Here is a 21,978-nt window from a genome sequence, read left to right on the forward strand (position 1 = left end):
AGAGAGAGGGAGACAGAATCCCAAGTAGGCTCCGTGCCATCAGTGCAGAGCCCGATGTGAGGCTTGAACCTACAAACCATGAGATCATGACCTGAGCCAAAACCAAGAGTTGGATGCTTAACCAACTGAGCACCCACGGGCCCCTTGGATGAGAAATTCTAAGGACACTCTAGGCTACTGTACTTCTCAGGAGCATGATATCCATGAAGTCTTGCATTCTTTGCCATGCTCAGCATCTAGTAAGGACCCGGACACAGCTCTGTTTACTGAGTGCCTCAACGAGCTGGGCACACCATGCAGGGGGTTCCGTTAGTCCTCACAGCAGTCTTTGGAAATGGGTATTGCTATCTTCATTCCATAGATGAGGAAACTGAGGATCAGAGAGGTTAAGAAAGCTGTCCAGGATCACACAGCTGTTGGGGACAGAGCCACAGTTTGAATATAGGGCCAGTGACTTCGAAGCCTGATCTCCCTTCTCCATGGCCTCTCATGGGCAAGTCTGTACCTGAACTCTAGCAAAAAACACCACCAGTGTTATTTTGCTGAGCACCCCAGCCTGCCAGGCACGAGATTAGTCTGCATAATTCCAAATTAATTCCAAAATATAAAATGGTGTAAAGGACACTGGTTTGAATGAATAGATCACTAAACTGAAATCCCATGGAGGCAGAGGACATATATATTTGGTCCCTCACTGTATATCGGATGCCTAGTATGTGGCTGATCCTCAAAGCATACTTGTTAAATGAATGATTATGTAAAAAATTAATGAACCAACAATTTTAAATGGAATTCAAAGTTCAAGTCCCATTTCTGCAAATTGCTGGGGCTTCGATTTTAGGGAAATCATTTCATTGTCTTAGCCTTAGCATTAACCATCTGCAAGATGGGCATAACACTTTCATAGGCTGCCTTATAGGGGACTGGTCTTTACTGTACCTTGGGACAGCCTGTGGCTGTTTAGAAACTCCTCATCCAGGCGTCCATCCCAAGAATTCTGACTTGATGGGTATGGGTTGTGATCTGGGCATTTAAAGCTCCCTAGGTGGTTCTAAGGGGTAGCACAGTTTGGAACCACTGTCATAGGGATATTCTTTTTGTTTGGAAGGATTGTCAAACACAGAAAAGGAAATAAAACTGCTTTGTAAAATCCAAAGATGCAGTTAAATATAAACAGTTGTTAAAAGTCAGTGCAGAATGACTCTGGGCCTAGGCCTAGAACTCCTGCTGCCTAATGACAGAGGAGACGGGTTACTCTGATCTCCTCTGTGCCACATCAGTCATCTGTCTCTAGGACAAATGACCTCCTTCCTGGTTCATCTGATCAGTGGCAGAGTTGAGGCTGAGGCCCAGGAGGAGGAGGATTTGGTTGCCCTCAGGGCTCGAACAGGTTAACAGTGACCTGCTGGACAGTTGCCCTGTTGGATGAACTTGCCTTGGGCAGGTTCACGTGCAGTACTGGCTGTCCCACCCACTCATCCGCACGCACTAGGCATATGTGTACAATGCCTATTCAGAGACCCTCCCAAATGCGCCTGTTTGTTTGATTTTTCCTGGTCATGGTTCACTTTTTGACCCAATCCTCCCAGGCTGGGCCTGTCAAAGAGCTCTTGTATTGTTGGAGGAAGGAAGCGGTCCTCCCTTGTCCTCAGCCGGTCCCCTGTTCGTCACCTTCCTCTGCTGCTACTCTGTTGAGGGTCAGCTGAGTAAGAGGGCCATCAGTGTGCCAAGAACAATATTATTTAAATTTTAAATAGTGGTCTCTTGGGAAGAAAGGGTCATGAGGCATTCAAACTGCCACAGAGAATTTTGCCAAGAGAATGATTCATAAGCCTTCCAACTATCTACCCCTCTCCCCTTGTTCAGTTAGGACAAAATCCTGAAGTTGCCAAGTATTTCAGGAGCAGATTCTTCCATTTCCCTTGCATGTTGGTCCTTATCCAACAACTCCTCAAAAACCAGTCTTCTGATGGCAAGACAATTGAAATGGCGATTATTCTCACATGCTTTTGGATAGCATGTATTAGCCACGTGCCCTCAGCATGTCATTGACCTGTCAGAGCCTCAGTCTCTTTTATACCTGGTGATATAACACCTGCCCAATCTAGGACCAGATGCCATGAACCATCTGAGACCATTCCAGAAATAATAAAGCAGTAGAAATATGCAAGGCATGCCGGACCAAAAGGGCACACAGCTCATATAGTCCTAATCCCTGCCCTCAAGGAACTTACTGCCTTGAAGGGAAAAGAGACAAGAAAGGAAATAAATGCCATCCAGGGCAGTTGCTAAGTAGCTTCTAGTCCTGAATCCAGAGGAATTTGAAACAACAACAGTCCCAGTCTTTTTTTTTTTTTTTTTAGCCTTTCTGACACTTTTTTGAATTAATGAAATCTCAACATCCATGTTCTCATTTGACTGACACAGTCACCCAGTGAAGGCAGCAGACTCAGAGAGGAGTAAGTTCCCTGGAGTCCCACAGCCTGAAAGTAGAGGAACTGATGTAGGCCCTTGGCCTGAAGCTCCCTTCCCACTCCCCCACACTGGCTGCATGAGCACAGCACCTCTGTGTGGGGGGCCTTATGCCATGGAAGGAAAATGGGATTGTATTTATCAGTAGAACAGGAACATTTCCATACATTTGCAACCCACAGCACCAAAGCCCAGTCTTGGAGCCCAAAACTGGGTTAAGGTTAGCTCTGGGCATAATGAACAGCATATCCTCCACTTTCGGGAATTTACAGTCTGTTTCTGGATCTGTGATTTTGCACCGATCCCAGAAGTGTGTCTGGGGGGGAAGGCCATTCTCAGGTCTGTGTCTGTGAAGACTTCCTGATGCCTGTGTTTCTAAGACCCCCAAATATCCATCTCAGGAATGTGCTCAGGGGCTCTTCACAAACCTGGGATTCAGTGAGAGAATGGCAGCCTCAGTCACCCCACTTCCTACCTACAGCAGTCCATGTCACCCTAACTTATAAAAATCCCAAATGGATAGAGTCATGAAGTACTATGCAAAAGGAGGAGGAAACGCCTTCCAGTCCTCTAGCAGCTAATCAGCTTCAACTGTACCTTTTGGGAGCTGGTGGCACACAGCTCTGTCCCAGCTGCTGCAGTGAACGGACGGAGGAAGTGGGTTATGGCATATGCAGTCCGCTTCAAGCGTGATGTAATGATGGTGGAATGGAATCCCTTTACACGTGAGTCTGCTGTCCTTCTTCCATAGTTATACTGGTCAGAGGAAACACGGCTGCATGTGTGTCACGAGCTGAGTACATGATTGCATGGGTACAAGCGCATCTGCTTGCAGACGGGCTGACTGGCCCAGTGCTGACACAGAGGTCCACTCAGCAGTAGCTGAACTGTCAAGGTCACTGGCTCTATTTGGAGAAGCAGAATAATTTCATCTCCCCTGAAATAAAAGCCAGCTCGATCCACAACCTGTTGAACCTGTTAACTCTCAGGAGCACTTGCCTTGCTTCAAGAGTGTGAATACTGGAAACATACGGACCTGGGTTCTACTCCTGCTTCTTCCGTCAACTCACTGTGTGACCTTAGGCAAATTAACTTACCCCTCTGGCCTCAGTCTCCTAGTCCATAAATGGGGATACTAATCATACGATTGTTAACCCAGGGTTGCTGTGATGATTGGAGATGACAGGTAGAAAGTGCCTGTCTCAGTGCCTGACACAGCCCAGCAGGTGCTCAATAAAAACTAATGGTTGCTGGGGCGCCTGGGTGGTGCAGTCGGTTAAGCGGCCGACTTCAGCCAGGTCACGATCTCACGGTCCATGAGTTCGAGCCCCGCGTCAGGCTCTGGGCTGATGGCTCAGAGCCTGGAGCCTGTTTCCGATTCTGTGTCTCCCTCTCTCTCTGTCCCTCCCCCGTTCATGCTTTGTCTCTCTCTCTGTCCCAAAAATAAATAAACATTGAAAAAAAATTTAAAAAAAGCTAATGGTTGCTGCTGTTACTGATGATGACACTGCTGTGCTGTAGCCACACGTGAGCTGCTTTGAAGTGTCTGCTTTTTACCACCCTGAGTTTATTACCTAGTAATTAATGCTGAAGAAACCAAACAAAAAATACATTTCATTGCTAAACTGTATGACAATGACTCTGAGGGAAGGGGGAGAGATGTGTGAAATGGGGTGTCAGGGACAGCCTCCTGGAGGAGGGGCCCTGGACTGTGGATTGGGAAATGGAGGAGGGAAGCTGTCAAAGCATAGCGGGCAGGATACAGATGTGAGTCAGTGCATGGCAGCAGAAAGAGTGTGCCCGTCGGGGCGTGGGGAGGATGCACAGAGCAGCCAAGGCAGGAGCCTTGCACAGCCGTGGATGGGCAGTTACATTCGATGTGGTGACATCACTCCAGCCCCTACTCCTCCAGCCCCTTCTGCCAGACTAGCTCCTGACCACCCTTTAGGGCTTATCTCCAGCATCTGCCAGTGAGGTCTTGTGTGCACCCTGTCCCATGGACACAATAGTAATGATAATAAGGAACAGCTAGCACTCACGGAGCACCTCCTATGTGCCGGGACCTGTGCTGAGCATTTTACAGGCATTATTTCATTGAATCCCACAACAGGTGAAAGAGATCAGGGCATGGCTTGCTCAGGGCAGAGTCCCAGAATCTCCATTATATGTTAATCCTTGTGACTCCTCTAATAGACTCAGGATGGCAGCAACCAACACCTCTTTCCTTTCGAACTCCCCAGTGTCTAACGTGGTAGTCCTGGCACAAAGTAGGAACTCATAAATGCATGTAGAATGAATGAGAAGAAATTGTCAAGTGTCCAGCAAGGCTCTGGATCCAGAGGCACCAGGCAGGTCACCAAGTGGGTTGGGGAGGCCTGCCCTCAGAGAAGCTAAGTCACAAGGCACCGAGCACTGGGAAGCTTGGATCTCTGAACAGCAGGAGGCTGGGTCAGGGGCACAGCCTGAGGGGCTTGCTGCCCCTGAGCCCTGCCATTTGATGATGGGATCTATTCAGACATCTTCTCTCTGAAGTCAGAAAGTTTTGTCCTGAGAACTTAGGCTATGCTGAGCCCATAGGCAGAGTTCAGTAGCTGGGCTAGAGATCATTCGGAGAAGATGATAAACTAAGTAAAGTTGGGGGTGACAGTTAAGAGATTAACACTGGTACAGCTAGGCACTGACCAATCAAAACAGTCCCAGGCCTTTAGTTCTAGAATAGGGTCTTGAGGCCACCCACTCTGCCAGACATTAACTCCTCGGTCATTGGTTCTTGGCGAGGTCCAGAGATGCCCTGAGAGAAGCCAGAGCTGAGAGGTACACTTGGCTGAGGGAGTGGTCAGAGCAGTGGCTCTGTAACAGTAAAAACATTATAAGAGTAGTAACTGTAGGTCCCTACTCATGTGGGCTGAATACCACAAGGGTATGAGGTTGAACTATAATGAAGAGAGTCAGCCATTTTTCAAAAGCCGCTTGTTCTATTTTGAGGGCTTTGTTACAATTAGATGATACAATGCATAACTCTTATTTAACCAGGCACACAGAGACTATAATTTCTCAACGTGGTAAAAATGAATAAGGGCCCCACTGTGAACTCCTCCGTGTTGTACAAGCCCTACTTTTACCTCAGGATTCCTGGTATACCTTATGGGAATTATATGACTTTTTGACATACAGATCAAGAGTCTTGAGTGTCAATTAGCAAATTTTATTTATTTTTTAGAGAAATATAAATTCAAATACTTCTCTGCTATGTGCTAGTGAATCATCTTGCGCTAATCCTATTTTGGAGGCCATCATACAGCTAATGTGCCTGAATTTCTGCTTTACAAACTTGTAAATCTGAAGTTGCCTTCACATTAGCTTCAGGATGAAAAGAAGCTTCTAGAAGTATTTTTTTAATCCCTGAAATTACCAGTTGCTAAACCGTCGTAATTTTTCCCTCAAATACAAAAGAAGTTGGTGGCAATCAGCCAAGAGAAACACTTAGCCTTGTAGAGAGAAGAGGACTATTATTAAAAGCCACAGCGGTCATTAGCAAAGATGATGTCATAATTCAATGCCTGGGCCTCCCTGGGATCCCCGGGGCCAAGAAGAGACGATCACAGTCTTTACCAAGCCAGTGAACAGTCTCCTGCCTAATGGTGTTTGGTGAAAGTGCTCAGTGTCCAGGGTGGGCGGTTTCCTGCAAAATGATCGGGGACCTCAGTGTTGCACCAGCTTGCAAAGCCGGTGGCCAGCACAGGGGATTTATGAACTGGTGACTTTGGGCTTTGATGAAGAAAAAGTGTGGAATTTTATGTGTGAACAGTACTTTGAGAATTCTTTATGAGTCATACTTTCAAACACAGTGGAGCCTATCTTAGGATAGAACTTTCTTACACTCCAGCACATCGGAGAGGTGGGGGAACAACTCTTCAGGATTTTCACTAAGCTGAGATGTCTTTATTGCTTTTTAAAAACACTGGAGGAGCCCAGTATTCATGGTTTTAGAGATTACAAAACAAAAACAAAGAGAAAATTGGGAGTAACCAAGGAGTCTAACTTTTATTCACTTCTTTATTTTTCTTTCTTTCTTTCCACTTATCTGCCACCACCTGTATCCCAGCTCACATTTTCTGAGGCCTGTCCACCAAGGCCCTGGTAAGGAAATATGGTAATGGCAATGCATGAAGCCTGTGATCACATCTTGGTTCTGTCACTTGCCGCTAGTCAATGAAATCATGAAGAAATGATTGGCACCAAATGTGCTCACTGATTGTAAGATGCATCCTGGTTAAGAAGCAATGAAATACAGGCCACAGCTGGGCAACTTCTAGAGCATGATATAACCTCTCTTGGTTAGACATCTCCTCTAGAAAGGTTGTAGAACCTCATCTAGTAGAGGTTGTAAAACCTCCGCATAGTGTGGTTGTAAGGATAAGGTAAGATTGGGTATTTATGAGACCCCCTTTCTTGGAGCTGATGATGGCAACAATCCTAACGTGTGGACGATCAGCATGCGGGCTTGCATCTCCGTCATTACTGAACTCTCTCTAACAGAGCTTGTAATAATCGTAGGGGAGGAGGTATTTTTCCGCTGGCAGGGCAATGCGGGGAGCTCTGGTGTTCAGGGGCTCTGAGGGCAGCTAGACTGCCCTGGGAACAATCTAGCTCTCACTTACCACGCACAGCCTTCCCCACTTGTGGGAGGAACATTGCGCTACCTGGGGCTCATTGTGGATGCAGGGCTTAACCAGAGTTTCTCCAGGTGCCATCAGCCTCGGATACGATGGCGGCCACACTGACAGAATAAGCAATTAACTAATTAATTAATTAAAAACTGCTCTCAGTCCCCTACAAAACCTCCGTGGAGATTCTGCTCTCTTCCTTGTTGATGTCCTCCACCCGTGGCAGCCACTCAGGAGCTCGCTACTGTCGTCACTCCCAGGACCCTTCATGAGAAAGCCAGGAGCTTCTAGGCTGTGCCGCCCGAGCTCTACACAGAAAAGGTCTTCTTCACACCGTGGGTGGCACTCTATCATGTTGGGATAAAGGTAGGGCAGCTGTGGTCCCCGTGTCTCCCAGTGTCCCTTAGAGAACAGTCCCTGAACTTCGGCCAGCAGACGCTGTCTCCAGAGGGCTTAACAGGCCAGGGAGCAGATTCCGTGACGTCCCACTTGTTCCCCATCTCCCTGCCCGCGCCCAAACCAGAAAAAGCTTGTTTGTGAAAGACTCTGGTAAGAGAATGAAAAGACCAGCCACATACTCAGAGACATAGTTATAAAATACATGTCTGATACAAGATTTGGATCCAAAACACACAAAGAATTCTTTTAAGACAGCTTTGAGTTATAATTCACCCATGTAAAGTGTACATCTTAATGGTTTAGGGTATAATATGTTATTAATTCTTTTTTAAAGTTGTGGTAAAGTATAACAAAATTTGCCATTTTAACCATTCTTAAGTGTACAATTAAGTGGCATCAAGTGTATTCACAAAGTTGTCCAACCATCACCACTGTTCATTTCCAAAGTTTTTCATCATATCCCAAACAGAAATTCTGTAACCCTTAAGCAATAACTTACCACCTCAGCCCTTAGTAATCTTAATCTACGCTGTCTCTGTGAATTTGCCTATTTTGACATTTCATGTAAGTGGAATCCTGTATTTGTCCCTCCATACCTCGCTTATTTCATTTAGCATGTCATTTTCAGGGTTCACCCATGTAGCAGCATGTATCAGAACTTCATTCCTTTTTACACTTGACTAAATCTTCATTGTTCCTGTATACATTTTGTTTATCTCCTCATACGTTGGGTTGATTCCACCTTTCAGCTATTGTGAATAATGCTGCAATGGATGTTGGTATACAAGTGTCTATTCAAGTCCTTGTTTTCCATTCCTTTGGGTATATATCTGGGTGTGAGTTGCTGGGGTCATCTGGTAATTCTATGTTTAGCTTTGAGGAACTGCTAAACTATTTTTCCATAGAGGCTGCAACACTTTCCATTCGTACCAGCAGTGTATGAGGGTTTTAATTTTTCCACAGCCTCATCAACACTTGTCATTTACTGTTGTTATTACAGCCATTCTAGTGGGTATGAAATGGTATTTCATTGTAGTTTTGATTTGTATTTTCCTAATGATTAATGATGCTGACCGTTTTTCATGTGTTATTGGCCATTTATGTATCTTCTTTGGAGCAGTGTATATTCAAGTTATTTATTTGCCCATTTTTCAATTGGGTTGTTTTTTGTTGGTTCTGTTGTAGCAATTATTTATAGATTCTAGATATTAAATGCCTTATGTTGTTTCCAAATATTTCTCCCATTCTCTAAGTTGTCTTTTCACTTTCTTAATAGTTAGTGTCCTTTTTGCACAAAAGTTTTCAAATGAAGTCTATGTACTTAATTTTTCCTTTGTTACTGGTGCTTTTAGTATCACATCGAAGAACTCATAGCTATATCCAAGGTTATGAAGGTTTACCCCTGTGTTTTCTTCCAAGAGTTTTATGATTTTAGCTCTTATACTTAGGTTATTGATCCACTTTTTGTTAATTTTTGTATTCAGTATGAGGTAGGGATCCAACTTTATTCTTTTGCATGTGGAAATCCAGTTATCCCAGCACATCTCTTTAAGAGACTGTTCTTTCCCCCATTGAATGGACTCAGCATTCTTGTCAAAAAGCAATTTGCCGTAAATGTATGAGTTTATTTCTGAACTCTTGATTCTATTCTGTTGATCTATTTATCTATCCTTAGGCTAGTACCCTGTTTTGATTATTGTAGCTTTGTGTTACATTTTAAAATCTTCTTTTTTAAAAATGGTTTTTGGGGGCACCTGGGTGGCTTAGTCAGTTAAGCATTCAACTCTTGATTTCTGCTCAGATCATGACTTCATGGTTCATGAGTACAGAGCCCCAGGTCAGGCTCTGTACTGACAGTACGGAGCCTGCTTGGGATTGTCTCTCTCCTCTCTTTGCCCCTCCCCCATCCATGCACACACTCTCTCTCTCTCTCTCTCTTTCAAAATAAATAAATAAATAAATAAATAAATAAATAAATAAACTTAAAATAATGGTTTTGTTTCCTGTCACACATATAAGTCCTTCATCCATTTTGAGTTTATTTTTGTGAATGGTGTAAGAAAGTGGTCTAGTTTCATTCTTCTGCATGTTGCTGTCCAGCAATTTCTTACTTGACACATCTCCAAAGACAAGGGAATTAAAAGCAAAAATGAACTATTGGGACCTCACGAAGATAAAAAGCTTCTACACAGCAAAGGAAACAATCAACAAAGCTAAAAGGCAGCCAATGGAATTGGAAACGATATTTGCAAATAACATATCGGATAAAGGGCTAGTATCCAGAACCTATAAAGAACTCACCAAACTCAATACCCAAAAAACAAATAATCCAGTGAAAAAATGGGCAGAAGACATGAATAGATACTTCTCTAAAGAAGACATGCAGATGGCCAACGGGCACATGAAAAGATGCTCAACATCACTCCTCATCAGGGAAATACAAATCAAAACCACATTGAGATATCACCTCATACCAGTTAGAGTGGCTAAAATGAACAAATCAGGAGACTATAGATGGTGGAGAGGATGTGGAGAAACAGGAACCCTCTTACACTGTTGGTGGGAATGCAAACTGGCACAGCCACTCTGGAAAAGAACATGGAGGTTCCTAAAAAAATTAAAAACAGATCTACCCTATTACCCAGCAATAGCACTGCTAGGAATTTACCCAAGGGATAACAGGAGTGCTGATGCATAGGGGCACTTGTACCCCAATGTTTATAGCAGCACTTTCAACAATAGCCAAATTATGGAAAGAGCCTAAATGTCCATCAACTGATGAATGGATGAAGAAGTTGTGGTTTACATATGGAATACTAGTTGGCAATGAGAAAGTATGAAATGTGGCCATTTGTAGCAATGTGGATGGAACTGGAGAGTGTTATGCTAAGTGAAATAAGCCATACAGAGAAAGACAGATACCATATGTTTTCACTCTTATGTGGATCCTGAGAAACTTAACAGAAGACCATGGGGGGAGGGGAAGGGGAAAAAAAAAGGTTAAAGAGGGAAAGAGCCAAACCATAAGAGACTCTTAAAAACTGAGAATAAACTGAGGGTTGATGGGGGGTGGGAGGGAGGGGAGGGTGGGTGATGGATATTGAGGGGGGCACCTGTTGGGATGAGCACTGGGTATGGAAATCGATGTGACAATAAATTTCATATTAAAAATTAAATTAAATAATGGTTTTGTTTGTCCAGGGTCCCTTGCTATTGCATATGAATTTGAGGATTGACTTTTCTATTTCTGCAAAAGAGGCCATTTGAGTTTTGATATGGGTTACATTGAAACGTAGATCAAAGAATTGTTCAAACTTAACATTAAGGAAAACAAGCAAAAAAATGGGCAAAATTCTGAGCAGATACCTCACCAAAAAAGGTACACAGACGGAAAATAAGCATATGAAAAAAATGCTCACCATTAATATGTCAATAGTTACAGATTAAAACTACAATAATATGCCATTACAGTTCTATTACAATGACTAAAATTTTAAAAACTGGCAGTACCAAATGCTAGAAAGGATGTGGAGCAATAGAAACTCCATTGCTGCGGTGGGAATGCAAAATAGCACAGCCACTTTAGAAAACAGTTTGGCAGTTTGTGTAAAAAGCTAAACATAGCCTTACCATATGATCTAGCACTTGCACTCCTACGTATTTACTCAATTGATTTGAAAACTTACGTCTGCACAAAAACCTGCACATGAATATTTATAGCAACTTTATTTATATTCACCAAAAACTGGAAGCAACCAAGATGAATAGATAAACGGAGAAACTAGGGGACAGCCAGACCATGGAATGTCTTCCCATGATGAGAAGAAATGAGTTAGGAAGCCGCAGAAATAGATGGATGAACCTTATGTGCTTCTGGCTAAGTGAAATCAGCCAATCTGGAAAGGCTACATACTGTGTGATTCCAGTTGTATGACATTCTGGGAAAGATAAAACTGTACAGACAGCCAAAAAATCAGTAGTTGCCAGAGGTCCAGGGGGAGGATGGGAGGAATGAATAGGTAAAGCACATGGGATATTTAGAGCTGTGAGACTATTTTGCATGATGCCATAATGTTGGATTCAAGACCTTACGCATTTGTCAAAACTCCTACAACTTTACAGTACAAAGAATGGATCTTAATGTATCCAGATTTTTTTTCCAAATAATTTAATAGGCTACTGGATCAAATGCACACTGTAACATGAGAATACAACTGTGTTATATCATACATAAATGTATGCTACAACCTCAGTGAAGGAGTGGAAGGAAAAGTGCTGACCTAAGTAGCTGTGGAAATAAGTGAAGTTTGGAAGACTAAAGGCAAAAGGAACAGCTTATAAGCACTATAATCTAGTGTATTAAGTTGTTTCCCATGGTGGCATGGGTTAACAATTCTGATACCAAATGTGTATACTGGAATTGAGTAATTAAGTACATGGGTGGCAGGTGGTGGGAGCTTAGTCTCTCAATGGTGCAATAAGAATTTACAGATTAGCAAAGTGATGAGGCTAGAATGATCCATGCAGTAATGGATTAGAGATATTACTATGAAGTTATGTTTAGCTTAATATAGATTCATTTCCTTGCTCTTTCAGCTGAGAGGGACTAGAAACAATAAAACCCCAGTAGTAAGTAGCACATGTATTGAGTAGTGGTTTCCAATGCCATGTTTCAAAGAAGGAATTAGGTCTCCTTGAATCAATGGCTGATTCTAGGACCGGAGCAGGCCATAACATAAAAGGTGATCCTAGATCATCTTGTGCCAGAAAGTAAGAAGTAGATGAAAGAAAGAGAGAGAGAAAGAGATGGAGGGAGGGAGGCAGGAAGAAAGTGAGAGAAAGAAAAGAGAAGAAAAGAAAAAGAAAGAAGGAAGGAAGAGCGAGAAAGAGAAAGAGAAAGAGGAAGGAAGGGGAGAAAGAGGGAGTGAGGAGGAAGGAATTAGGGGAATATGTCAAAGGGGCACAGGAGCCATCTGAAAGAGTTCCCAATGGCCAAAGCTGGAACAATTTGAGCAACAAAATAAATATTGGATTATAACCCAAAGTATAAAATAAGTACCCATGAGTCCATTCTAATATAAATAAATGATTGAATAAATAAATGGGGAGAAGAGACAAATCTTGCATGCAGAAGATTCCAGAAAAAGAGTCACTTTACGGTGGAGAACGCTGACAAGCACTACCCAGCCAGGTGATCAGGGTCGCGATCAAGGTTGATATCAACAGTGATAAATCGTGTTGACAGTATGTATCTTGATCTGATGTGTAAAATGGCACTTTGTGTCTTCCTTCTAAAAACCCATAACCCCAGTAGAGTCATGAAAAAAACATCAGACATATTCCATAGAAGGGTATTGTATAAAATACATGACCAGTACTCCTCAAAACTCTCAGTCATCAAAAACAAGGAAGGTCTGATAAACTGTCAGACAGAGAAGCCTAAGGAGACATGATCACTAGATGTAGTGTGGGATCCTGCAAAAAGAACAACAGAAAGGGCCATAGGTAAAAACTAAGGAAGGCTATGGGGCACCTGTGGCTCAGTTGGTTGGGCGCCTGAGTCTTGATTCCAACTCAGGTCATGATCCGAGGGTTGTGGGATTGAGCCCTGCGTCAGCCTCCACGTTGAGCATGGTGCCTACTTAAGATGCTCTCTCTGCCCCACCCCCCGCCCCTCTTCCCTGCTCATTTGCTCTCTAAAACAAAAAAAACCTCAAGGAAGCCTGAATAAACTGGCGTTTGCTTCATAATAATGTGTCACTATAGGTTCTTTAGCTCTAACAAATGTACTGAAGTGACAGACAATATTAATAATAGAAATTGGCTGAGGGGATATATGGGAACTCTCTGTACTGTCTTCTCATTTTTTCTGTAAATCCAAAATTGTTCTAAAAAATAAAACACATTTAAAAAAAAAAACTAGGGGCGCCTAGGTGGCGCAGTCGGTTAAGCGTCCGACTTCAGCCAGGTCACGATCTCGCGGTCCGTGAGTTCGAGCCCCGCGTCAGGCTCTGGGCTGATGGCTCGGAGCCTGGAGCCCGTTTCCGATTCTGTGTCTCCCTCTCTCTGCCCCTCCCCTGTTCATGCTCTGTCTCTCTCTGTCCCAAAAAAAAAAAAAAAATATGGAGACAAAACCCTCATTCGGGGCTCTTGTCTTAAAAAAAACAAAAAAAACAACAAAAAAAAACTAACCAAAAAAACTGACCACGTAGATATTTTCCTCATTCTTCCGGGAAGAATCTGACAGTCAGAAGAATCCAAGTACTTGGCACAAGATTGCCCGTCATTTAAATGGCAGAGGTGGGATTCAAATGCAGGGCCCACTGTTGAATCAGTGACTTTTGCCTGTCTGTGGATGGAACCTTTCTGTTCTGTAGTTTTACACATATCCCTTCATGTGTGTGTGTTTCTTTCTTGTTCTTCCCAGGGGATGGCCTTTACACTTGAAGAAAGGCTGCAGCTTGGAATCCACGGCCTGATTCCCCCCTGCTTCCTGAGCCAGGACGTCCAGCTTCTCCGGATCATGAGATACTACGAGCGGCAGCAGAGTGACCTGGACAAGTCAGTGCCTAGATCTGCTCTGTCTACTCGAGCCACAGGCTGAGCTGTTTCTTGTGGCCCATACAAGGTTCTCTTGGTTCTCTGCAGCAGGGAAAGGCTGAGAGCCCTGAGACATCCCAGACCCAGCCCTGTCTTCCACAGGGTGGTGGTCTCCCTGAGAGACAGAACTTGTTACGATAGAGGCACCCGTAGACATGTCTTGGGAGAACTGGGAAGGGAGACTGACGTCCAACCAGTGGAATCTGGTTGGGCCTCTGGGAAGTGATGTTATTTGAGTCAGCCAGAGAAGCACTGATGGGACTTCAGCAGATGGCACTGGGGTTCATGGAAGGCATTTCACTCAACAGGGAGAAGGGGAGCAAGGGGGAGAAGGGTGGTACATGGCCCAGGTTCATACGGTAAGGGGAATGTGTGGGAGAAGAGAGGAGGTGCACAATGACACCTCCGAAGGGACCTCAGATGTCATATGTTAGAGCCGTTAATAACCCTGCCTCCCCTCTGGGTTCTCCCAGTGGGGATACTACACGAAGAGCCAAATGAGGGATCACAGGGTCAGCTTTGTCAGTTTTTACTAAAGAAGGTGGTGACCTCCCACGTCACATGGCTGTGAATTGGTACAGCCAGGATTTGAACACAGTTCGCTCCAGAGTTTGCTCTTAATTGCTCTGCTGTGCCATAGCTAAGAGGCATTAGAGCTCAGTGGCTATAAGACTAGACTCTAGTATTAGACTGACTTCAAATCCTCATTCTATCACTTAACAGCAAAACTTACTCAGCCCCTCTGGTTTATTGCTCATCTGTACCATACCAGTGGTATCTAACTCATAGGGTTATGATAAGGCTTAAATGCATTAGTATTTGTAATGTGCTCAGAATAGTTACATAGTAACTGTAACTTACAACAATAGGCACTGTGCAAAAGCATGCAAAAATAAATACAGCGCCTTGCTGGGCTCCGGCAGAAATTTGGGGAGAAGATAAGAGACCCCCCCCCCATATATCTGTAGAGCTTAATGGCCAAGACTTTGGGTCATTGATGGTGTGGCTGTCCCCCTCAGCAGGATGTCAGATCCTGCACCTGTCTTCCCATGCTTCCCCCATAGAGTCCATGTTTTCTAAATTGTAGTGAATAATGAAAACTCTGCTTCCCCCTTCCCCCTATTCCGGAACAGGTAAACTCTATGGGTATCACTCCCATTAGTTCCAAGGCCATACTGCAGCCCAGGTCAAATATTCTTTCCTTCTTGTTTATTCCACTCAGTAGTCTAACTATGTCACCCTGAAGACCAAACCAGAAAGTACAAGATTAATCCAACCAACAGCATTACACATGCTCTAACTTTGAACAATCTGAACTTCCCCCATTTGTTAAATTTACAAAGAATTAAAGTCTAATGTGAAATCCTTTTTCCTAAGAATTAAAAGTCCTAAATCCTTCCCTGTCCCCAGTTTTTTTCAGCTAGACAGACTTTACTCATATGCCTGGGAAGACATGCCAGGCTCAGGGAGCAGGGGACGTGCCTGATACTGGCTGCTCTACAGGGCTTGCTCCTGATGGTCTGTTGACTCCTCTGACCCACTCATTCCCAGAGTCCCTTATTTCAGCAGGCGCTCAGGGAAATGCTAAGGAAGCTCCCTGGCTTCTTTTCAGTAAGGGTAATGGTATGCTGGTAAATTTATAGTAACTGGTTCTGGGGCATGAGGAGAACCCTGATTTATAGCATTGGCCAATTTCCATGATATAAATACTCCCAACCATGACCGATTTCAAGTTATCAACTTGACATCACTGGATGCAGAACTGGGAAGAGATGAGTGCAAATGGCTACTGAGTAAGGGAATGAGCTCAGAACACTAGTAACGAGCTGAGATCCTGGCTACGCAAGCAGAAATCCTCCCTTCCTTCTAAAACACTGTTTTTAGTTCTAGACCAGGGCCTTTGGTAGGGAAGAGGCTGAGGCCCCAGGAAGTCACATGACTTCCCCAGAGTCACAGTGCTAGTTAACAGCAGAATTGGGGTTCAAACCCAGGACCCTGATACCATGCCCAGGGATCATTCCCCTCTGGGTACCTCTCTCCCACCCCATTCCATGCCAGGGCTCAAGTGCCTCCATACTCTCCTACACTGTTGTCCAACGGGTGTGATATCAGTAGTCACCAACACCTCACCTTGAATTTCAACCCTTGGGTTTTTTCCCCCCAGGGTTTTTGCGTTTTCAGGACTCTGAATGAAAGGCTTTTTTCCTGGCTTACTGATTTCAGGCTTCAGGGAATAGGTGAGAAAGAGATTTTTTTGGAGCACACCTCCTGAGGTCAAGTGGTACTCAGCCACTCGGGGAGCTCTGCTTGTGACAGGGACCAGCCCTTTGTAAGTGGGAAAGTCCAGCTCTGGTGTATTCTGTATTTTCCTCAACTCTATGCCACCTCCAGTATATTATTTTTTTTTCTTTTTTAAAATTTTTTAATGTTTATTTTTGAGAGAGAGAGAGAGAGAGAAATAGAGACAGCACGAATGGGGGAGGGGCAGAGAGTGAAAGGGAGACACAGAATCTGAAACAGGCTCCAGCCTCTGAACTGTCAGTACAGAGCCTGATGAGGGGCTCAAACTCTGACTGGCGAGATCATGACCTGAGCGAAAGTCAAGGAGCTTAACTGACTGAGCCACCTAAGCGCCCCTATGATTTTTTCATTCAGTAATGTCCACACAGTAATAACATAACTAACCATCTTGCATCATAGTTACGATTCTGGAGTCAGATTGCTTAAGTTCAAATCTATTTCATTTCTCTGTGCCTTACCCTCCTTATCTCTAAAACAGCCAGAATTATAGGACCTATCTCACAAATCTTTGGGGGTTTTAAATGAGTTAATGTAAAATGTTTAGAATAGTGTCTATGCCATGAATAATGATAAGTACTATAAGGCAGACAATATTCTCCACATTTTACAAGAAATGAGACCCATGTTTAGGGGAGATAGTGATTTGCCCATGAACGTGCCATTGTAAGTAGCTGAGCAGGAGCCCTGGGTCTTTGCATCAAGGGACCTCTGCACGGCCACTATGGCGCTCATGTGACCAGTGTGATTCTCGTCTCCCTTTCCAAGGTACATCATTCTCATGACACTCCAGGACCGGAACGAGAAGCTCTTCTACCGAGTGCTGACGTCAGACGTGGAGAAATTCATGCCCATCGTGTACACCCCCACCGTGGGACTGGCCTGTCAGCACTATGGCCTGACCTTCCGCAGGCCCCGGTGAGCCATCCTGGGGCGTGGGCTCAGGGAGGGGCCGTCTCATGTTGGGGAATCTATTCTTCCCTCTGGCCTTGCTTAATGGGACTCTGGAGGCTATTCCTGGTTGAGCCAAAGGCTCGACAAGACATTTGATCTTAAGCTCTTGCTCAGGAAATTACCCCACGCCCAGAGAAATGAGCTGAGAGAGGGTCTAGCAAGGGAATAACAGAGCCCCTCCACCTCCCAATGATAAATGTGCAACATGTTGTTCAAAGTTGGCCTGAAAGGTATTTCAGATTGTTTTTCTCTCATTATCTACCTACCACCTACCCCCTCTCTTGTCATCTCCACAGTGCCGACGGCTCTCTTGCCAGTTCGGGCCAATGAATAATGGAGTGTTGGATACCAAAGACTGAATTCTTTTGCTGACTCAAAGAAGCAGTATTCCTTCATTTGGGCTTGACTCAGATTCCACTTAAAATGTCATTTTATTAGACAAAAATTTGGCACTACAGTTTCTTTCAGAGCCAAAGAATTTAGAGGGCAGTCTTTCTAAAAAGATTGCTTGTGGTTTTTTTTTTCATGATGAGTTCAGAATATATATTTTTAAAAATGTATAAAAAAGGAAAAATGAGTGTTTTCCAAAGATCCTCAGTGCAAGGTGCCTGGTTATTATCAATACATATTTCTAGCACTGCTGATAAAAGATTGGCCTGGGTTTATTATATGTACTGGAACACTGTTTTAGTCTGTATTAGAATATGTTAAGATACAGTGTGCTGTGCACTGATGTGTAATTTATGTTTGCATAGAATTTATAAATCTGTGTTTATAAATCCTTTGGTATATGAGGAGCATGTAATCATGATCTAGAACATCTTTTGTTGATTTGGAAAAACATTCTTCTAGTTGTGAAGCCAGCATTTGGGATGAGCCTGCCGCCTGAGCACGTGGAGGCCCTGATGCCAGTTCTCTTCCTCTTCTGACCCCACTGTCACCTTTGGCCAAGGGGCAGTGTGTTACATCTCACTTCTTGCGGTGGGGGTGGGGTCCAGCTGTTGAAGCAGACCTGACCTCATCACTCAGAGCAGCCACAGGGTGTCTGAATGGCTCAGTCAGTTAAACGTCCGACTCCTGATTTTGGGCTCGGGTCATGATCTCATGGTTCGTGGGATTGAGCCCTGCCTCAGGCTCTGTGCTGAGCGTGGAGCGTGCTCAGGATTTTGTCTCTCTCTCTTCCCCCTCCCCACTCACTCACTGTCTCTGTCTCTCTAAAAACAAAGTAAATAAACTTAAAAAAAAAAAAAAAGGAGCCATTCTTCTGCAGTCCTATGGGGGGACTGCACCCAGACCCTGTAGCAGTGGTCTTCATCCTGCCTTTTTCAAGAGGAAAGAGACTCCTTTTCTCCTACTCTCATTCTGAAACCAGTAGTGGCAGAGACCTTGGGAGCTGGTAGAACATTTCTAAAGGATGTAGGACCCTGTTTACCTGCCAGTTCTTACTCAGAAATGATCCTCCCAGGTCCTCCCTCCTGCAGAGTGCAGGTCAGCTCATTTCCCTCCTCCAAGGCCATCAGCAGCCTCCAAGTCTTAAAGAAACAAGTCCAGCACTTTGATGAAAGTAAGCTTATCATAGCCCAGCTCCAGCTCAGAAATCCCATGCTCTGGCTACACTGATCTATTCCTCATGTCCAAGTACGTCTGGTGCTCTAATCCTCTGTGCCTTTGCACATGTGTTCCTCTCTGCCTCAGACATCTGCATTCTCTTCTTTCCTTGTTCTCTGTCCATCAGAATTGTTGCTAGCCTTCAAGGTCACCCAAGAGTCAGCTTCTCTGCCCTCCCTGATCCACCAGGGCTGAACTGCTCACTCCTTCCTCTGCCTCCCCCTCAATTCATTACACGTTGTTCCATTCCATAGTTACACTTTTTGTGCTTCATGTTTTTAATTATTTGTATATCAGCCCCCTCTACCAGAACACAAATTTCTTGAGGCGTTAGTCAATACGTCAGATCCATTTGCATATACTAGACCAGTACTTGGCAAGCACTTGACACTCTGATAGGAAAGTAGCATTGTGTACTGACTAGAAAGAGCTGCGTCTTTGCTGTCAGCCCTGACTTTTAGTCTCCTTGACCTTGGGCAATTTCCTTATCCTCTCTCAGCCTTAATTTCAACATTTGTAAAATGAAGGTAATAATACTACCTATATCAACTAGTCATTGTGAGGGTAAAATGTGATGTGTGGATTAGGTATCTGTCATACATGAGTGTTTGTCTTCAGTGACTGTTGTAGGAGGAAGGAAAAATTGCCACATGTAGAGTCATACATACACACTTTTACATTTTTAAAAAGAAAATTGAGTCATTGAACATTTAATGAACTCACACGTTTAACTACAGACACAATTGGACTCTTCCAGAACCTACTGTTTCCTGAAGTCCTTCAGCCCTTATGACATGGCTCACTGCCTGCACTGGCTGGCCACTGAGGTCCTGTGGAAATGCAAGGCTATCCCACTCCCAGGCTACAATCTAGATTATAGATTTGGTTGTTGGTTCCGGATGAACCAGTTACTAGGATCAGGATCCTGCACATACAACAGGTTCTTAAGGTAGACTTTGCCTCCAGAACCCACTCTAGAATCCAGGGAACACACAAAACTGAACTTGAGTTAATGAACACTTATTGATGGAATTTGAAGTAGGGTTCGTGGGCAAATGGCCGAGAAAATTCTTGAGATGTCTTTGCTGCAAAAAGGTGATTTTACTAAAGCACGGGGACAGGACCTGTGGGCAGAAAGAGCTGCACTAGGGTTGTGAGGAACAACTGATTATATACTCTCAAGTTTGTGCAGGGAGGGGAGGTATAGTAACATAAGTCTCCAAGGAATTTCTGGATGCTGGAAGCAAGGTCTCATAGGACCCTAAAGATTTAGCTATTGTCAAGATCAGGTTGCTTTTAGTTTTTAAGGAAGTGTAAACATTAAGGCATTAAGGCAGCCATAAACTTCTTGGGGAGCGTTACACGCTGCATGTCTCTGACATCTATCAGTGGGCTGCAAGCTATGATAAGGGAATTTAATTTGAACTGCATTTCTCTTCCCTTTGTTTCCCTCATCACTGATGGAGCAACTACTAGGTGCTGGGCATCATGTTACATGCTGTGAAATTACCCCCCAAAGAACAAAATATGGTTCTTGACCTCAAGCACAGTGAAGGGCCAGGCAATAATGATATAAGTTAAATATAATAAAAGTTTAAAAAATAAGAGATTTAATAGAGACAAAGAATTACAGGAGTCCATGGGAGAGAGAAATTTCTTTTCCCTGGAGGTGGTAGGAATGCTTCACAAAAGAGATGATATTTGAGCTGGTCCCAGAAGGTTGGATAGGAATTCTGTGGGTAAAGAAGAAGGGAATGGCCATTCCAGGAAAGGGCTTGGTATTATAGGTTTTATAGACACCTGGGTGGTCAGCTCACTTGGGTATCTCCCCACCTCCTGTGCCTGGCAAGGAGGGTCAGGGGAGGGGAGATAGGCTTTTACATCCATTGGCTCATAATGGATCCTCCCAATGTCCTGTCAGGTTAGTCTGGGAACAGTACCTCCATTTCACAGATGAGGAAACTGAGGTGGCCAGAGGAAAGGAACTTGTGTAAGATCTAACTGGTAGTTAGAATTCTGGCTACCAGAGTCAGGGAAAGCCACACCAAAGAGATGACATTTGAGCTGGGCTGTAAAAGATGAAAGCAAAGAATTGAGACAAAAAGCATTTGTTTACAGTGATCCAGGCACACCCTTCTCTCCCTTGCTAGAATGCAAGTCCTCTAGGACCCCACAGTGGGTGAAACAGGAGAATAGAGGGGTAGGAGAATTGGCCAGTGGCTCTGCCCAAAAAGAGGAACGAGCTTGGTCTCCTTCCCACAACACAAGGTGTTTGGAGTCACAGGGAGAGCTGTGTCCACTTGGACCCAGGCCCCATTGGCAGTTCTCCAATGGCTCAGCAATGGAGAGGGGCATGGTGGCAGAGTGGGGGTTCATATGGGTGGAAACAAGGCTCTGCCAACCACTTGAGCCCAGAGAACCAGGCCAGCCCTGAGTGAGGGCCGTCAGGGTACTACAGAAGCTGGACACACAGTGGGGAAAACAAGAGTGCCATGGTCCCAGCCCAAGATGTGCAGTTGAACTGGAGCAGGAAAAAAGCATCATAGTAATGCATAACTGTTTGCTGAAGGTCAGGCACATCCTAAAATCTTTGCATATTAACTTATTTAATTCTCACAATCCCCTAAGAGGTAGTTACTACTGCCATCCCATTTGTAGATGGAAACACTGAGACACAGAGAAATAACTTGTCCCAAATCACACAGCTCATAACCAGCAAAGCCAGAACTCAGACCCACGCAGTCTGAACTAGAACGTGGACAGGTAACCACCGCACTACATTGCCTGCTGTGGTTTGGGACTGTGCACATTTATTTGGTGGGCATTTAGGGGATGGGTGCCCTTGCAGCTCCAGGAATGCTTGATTGCTCAGGACTCTTTGGTGGGGATTGCTACATAACCTTTTCCTGAGCCTCTCCTGGGAGAGAATGATCCAGCTAGGTCCTGAGCCTGAGGCTCTGTGGGGCTGAGGCAGGTGTGG

At 44.3% G+C, this 21,978-nt stretch overlaps 1 protein-coding gene across 3 annotated transcripts in view; it reads left to right on the forward strand.

Annotated features, from left to right (window-relative positions):
* The window catches only part of ME3 (malic enzyme 3), a 184,715-nt gene that overhangs the window by 71,377 nt on the left and 91,360 nt on the right, over positions 1–21,978 (forward strand). For all 3 annotated transcript variants that reach the window (XM_043579987.1, XM_043579986.1, XM_043579989.1), the window contains 2 exons: positions 13,966–14,099; positions 17,205–17,354. In XM_043579987.1, coding sequence (XP_043435922.1) covers positions 13,966–14,099; positions 17,205–17,354 — 284 coding nt within the window. The remainder of the gene's footprint in view (positions 1–13,965; positions 14,100–17,204; positions 17,355–21,978) is intronic.

Source organism: Prionailurus bengalensis, chromosome D1 (assembly GCF_016509475.1).
Source record: "Prionailurus bengalensis isolate Pbe53 chromosome D1, Fcat_Pben_1.1_paternal_pri, whole genome shotgun sequence".
Classification (NCBI taxonomy): Eukaryota; Metazoa; Chordata; class Mammalia; order Carnivora; family Felidae; genus Prionailurus; species Prionailurus bengalensis.